General features: G+C 41.5%; 1 protein-coding gene across 1 annotated transcript in view; it reads right to left on the bottom strand.

The window, feature by feature from the left end:
• myo1b (myosin IB) overlaps positions 1–3,958 on the bottom strand; it is a 49,377-nt gene that overhangs the window by 4,948 nt on the left and 40,471 nt on the right. The window contains exons 17-21 of the mRNA XM_025063746.1: positions 2,486–2,579; positions 1,904–2,053; positions 1,755–1,823; positions 1,533–1,619; positions 876–962 (exon numbers count right to left, since the gene is read on the bottom strand). Coding sequence (XP_024919514.1) covers positions 876–962; positions 1,533–1,619; positions 1,755–1,823; positions 1,904–2,053; positions 2,486–2,579 — 487 coding nt within the window. The remainder of the gene's footprint in view (positions 1–875; positions 963–1,532; positions 1,620–1,754; positions 1,824–1,903; positions 2,054–2,485; positions 2,580–3,958) is intronic.

The raw sequence follows: 3,958 nt of genomic DNA, 5'->3' as shown, positions 1-3,958 counted from the left end.
GTTGGGTCAAGAGTCAAACAGGACTGTGGTAGTACTGCAGTACTGCAGCTGAGGGCTCCACTAACCATCAACCACCGGTCAGGTGGGTTAGTTGGTTAGTACTGATCCATCTGGAGCGATGACACTGTCAGTTACTGAAACTGACCACACGCTGAGACTGAGGTCAACACCGCACGACCAATCAGTTCCTGCCTTTGGGTTAAAACTGTATAAGAAACTGTAAGGAAATTCTTAAATCTAAAAATCTAAATTTTTAAATTTTTGTTTTAATTTATTTCTTCTTTTTAAGCTTAATTTTAATTATCTAAAATATTTTATTTGTATTTTCTGACTATAGAATATTTTCTCTAAGATATTTAATTATTTAATTTTTTTAATATTTAATTTTCTTCTTGCTCCAAAGAAATCCAACTCCTGTCCCTGAGATGAAGCTTATTTTACTGTTTTAAATTTTTTTTGCAGTGAAGCCACTAAAGTGTGTCTCTGTGTGTGTAGCGGCCCCCCCTGCTGTTCACTGTCAGCATATTAGCTTTTCAGAAAAAAGCTTCTCAGCAGGTTCTGGAACAAACGGAGAGGAAAACACATCTACGTTATTACGTCTACGTTTCCACACGGAGAAAATTGGGTTTGAAATGTGACCAATTATAAAGAGAAGTTTGATTTTGATTTGTTGTGAAAGTTCTTTTTTTTTTTTGCTGTTACTCTTCCACTGAATTAACTAATCAACCTGTGGATCAGCTCATTCAGAGCAGCGTCTCATTAACTGGGCGTCTCATTAACTGGAGGACGGGGCGGGACGAGATGAAGGGACGAGACGAAGGGACCAGACGTGACGAGACATTTGGTAACAACACACCACTTCTGGGAGAAAATACCTTGGTTCCCTGCCAGTACGCCCAAATTACTGTCACAGCGTGTCTATTCCGCACTTCTTGTTTTAGACGTCGCAGCTCCAGCCGAGCCTGATGGGATGCGGCGGTGATTGGGTGAGAAAAGTTGAGTAAGTCACCAGTGAAGGAATAAAGGAAAGGAGCGTGAAAGATGATTGGAGGAAGAAATGAAGAAATTAGGGACGTCCGATATCAAGTTCTTGACCATATACGATGTGCCGATATTGTCCGAACACTTAATTTCCGATACCTCACTAAGTGAAAAAATAAATAAATACGCTGCAATGCTGCCATCTAGTGGTTTTCACTTTCATGTACAGTGGTTTTTCCCCAAAACTATTTTTAGGGCACATCATTTGGCATCGAGTTTTTCATTATCGGAGGAAAAAAACTATAACGATTCGTACAGATATTAGACAATCATGCTAATATCGGTCGGTCGATATTATCGGACGTCACTAAAATAAATGAATGCAAGAAAAAAAACGAGTTTGAGTCGAGGGAAACAGCAGCAGAAAGTAAGAACTGAGGCAGGAACACGGAGGACCAACGAGACCAGGTACTGAGGCGGGCCACCGTGTACCTTTGTAGTATTTATACACACATTAAAAACGGTGGTTGTCATTAGTACAGGTACAGTACCTGGGTGCCGTGCCAGTACGCTGAGATGGTGGTCACTGCCTCCTCACATCTCTTCTGGTACTTCAGCTCCCTCAGGAGTTTACGAGCCTGACGTGAGGAGAACCGGGAGGAGCAGATGTCAGCGGTGAAAATCAAAAGAGTTCTTAATCAAATATTCTAAATGTCACCAGGACAAAGGTTAGGGACCGCCCCCAGAGAGGGCAACAGTCACAGGGGACACACCTGCCATCCCCGGGTGTAGGACTGCACCACCGTGGTGGCGCTCTTGATCCTCTGGTACTTCTTTTGTTGCTGTGAAGTGAAACATCGTCTGAATGAACGCCTTCATTTTCCTGAATTATTTTGTTGTATTTCTGTTGCAGGAACCTCACCGCGTATCGACGGTACCACGCCGCCACCACGATCTGACTCTGTTTGAGCAGCAGGAAATGGCTGCGACATTTCCAGCCGCGGTAGATCTTCTGTATGAGCGTGGCCAGGTCCTGCAGACACTGCCTTCGTCGCTCTTCAAGGAAGAACAGCTACAAGACAGAAGGATCGATGAAGACGTTGATGAAAAATGTTTATATTCAAATGACTCCTGTTGTAGATTAGACTTAAGGCTGGGATTAGTAAAAAAAAAAAATGTTTCAGTGTTGTGAAAGAATGTTATTTCAAGCCGTGGTTGGTCCTGTTCAGTGTGGGGAGATGGTCCGACGGATGAAGCACCGAGTAAAGACGCTCATTTCCCACGTTGGAAGGAATGGCTAAGTAGAACCATGTGGTAGCTGCATGCTAATTACCAAAAATGGGGGGCGGGGGTTCAAGTGCAGCCCACCCTGCTTTACAAACAATTCCCTGTGAGAAAACAGGGCGTCTGAGTCCACGCCACTCTGAAGGAATTCAAACGGACCGACGTCTACTGACACCAGGATCAAAGAGTGTGTGTGTGTGTGTGTGTGTGTGTGTTCTACCGTTCGTGGGTTTCTGATGAAGATCTTGGAGCGTCCATAGGAGAACTCTTCTCCAGGAACCTGGAGGTCGGCCATCAGCACTTCCACGCCTTCCCTGCAGGGGGCCAGAGATGTCAGACGAGTAAAGTACTGCTCAGGTGAAAATAAAAAAAAATGTCTCAGCAGGAGTGTAAAAAAAAAAAGATCATTATTAACCACTGAAAAAAATACTAATGTTTGAGAGACGATAAATAAGGAAAAAAAACTATAAATTTGTATGTATATAAATATATATATATATATATATACATATATTTATATATATATATATATATACAGACATATATATTGAATATTTATATATATATATATATATATATATAGACATATATATTGAATTTCCTTCCTTTGTATTTTTCTATATGTATGTTTGCATTCATATATACACACATACATACATATTATATATACATATATATTTGTCCTATGTGTGTGTATATATATATATATAAATATATATAAAAATATATATAAATATATATGTCATATACACACACACACACAAAGGACCAATACAAAGGGAGGAAATGAGAACAGCACCCAGAGCACTGGGGCTGAGCTGCACAGACGGTTGCCCTGATGCCGGGGCAGTAGATTGGAATCAGTTCTTTTGCCAGTGAAGTGGATGAAAACACGCGTTTCTCCAGGGAATGGAACGAAAGCCACAGATAACGTGGAAATGTCTCAACATGCTGTGGTTCAAAGAGGGAGCGGTTCTTTTCTTTCCAACAGTGAACTGCCAGTGTGTGACGGGGCTATTGTTGGAGTCTGAAGGGGCAATAAGAGAAATCATAGGGGTAAATGACTACAAACCGACTGTACGTTTAGAAAATGAAACATTTGAACAGGTTCTGAGATAAGGAGCCTGATACATAAAAAAAAAAAAATCTGGCATACTGATAACCACGGTGTACACACTGGTAGGGGGCGGTATTGCACATGAGGTTTGTTACGATTGTTGAGCTAGCGTTAGCTACATCAGTCCTGCTACAGACAGATGGTGTAGCTAGTCCACACACAAGTCTTTAACTGATGAATATAATAGCTGTAATTTGTACTGTAACTTTGTAGTAATCTGTGACTGTAGTGAACTTTTTTTTGTTACTATTTAAAAATGTCATTAATCTCACTTAGTTAATTAAAAAGCCTTTAATCGTTTGGTTTAAAGTTGAAACCGTATCATTTCCCAGTCAAAGAGCTTGTGTTTACTCAGCTAAATTCTTCTGAGTCTTTTGCGGCAGTAACTTTCTTCACACACACACACACACACACACACACACACACAGACACACACACCTGGCAGCAGACAGCACTAACAGCGGTCCATTACTGCTGGTCACAGCGGGTCCACTGGGGGGGGCAGTTCCTCAGTTCAGGACCCCTCGGCGTGTTTCTCAGTTCCCACATTCACAAACCTTGGAGGGATTTACTTTG

The sequence above is a fragment of the Cynoglossus semilaevis genome, chromosome 16 (genome assembly GCF_000523025.1).
Source record: "Cynoglossus semilaevis isolate Cse_v1.0 chromosome 16, Cse_v1.0, whole genome shotgun sequence".
Lineage (NCBI taxonomy): Eukaryota > Metazoa > Chordata > Actinopteri > Pleuronectiformes > Cynoglossidae > Cynoglossus > Cynoglossus semilaevis.
This window is presented reverse-complemented; position numbering and strand designations above follow the sequence as displayed.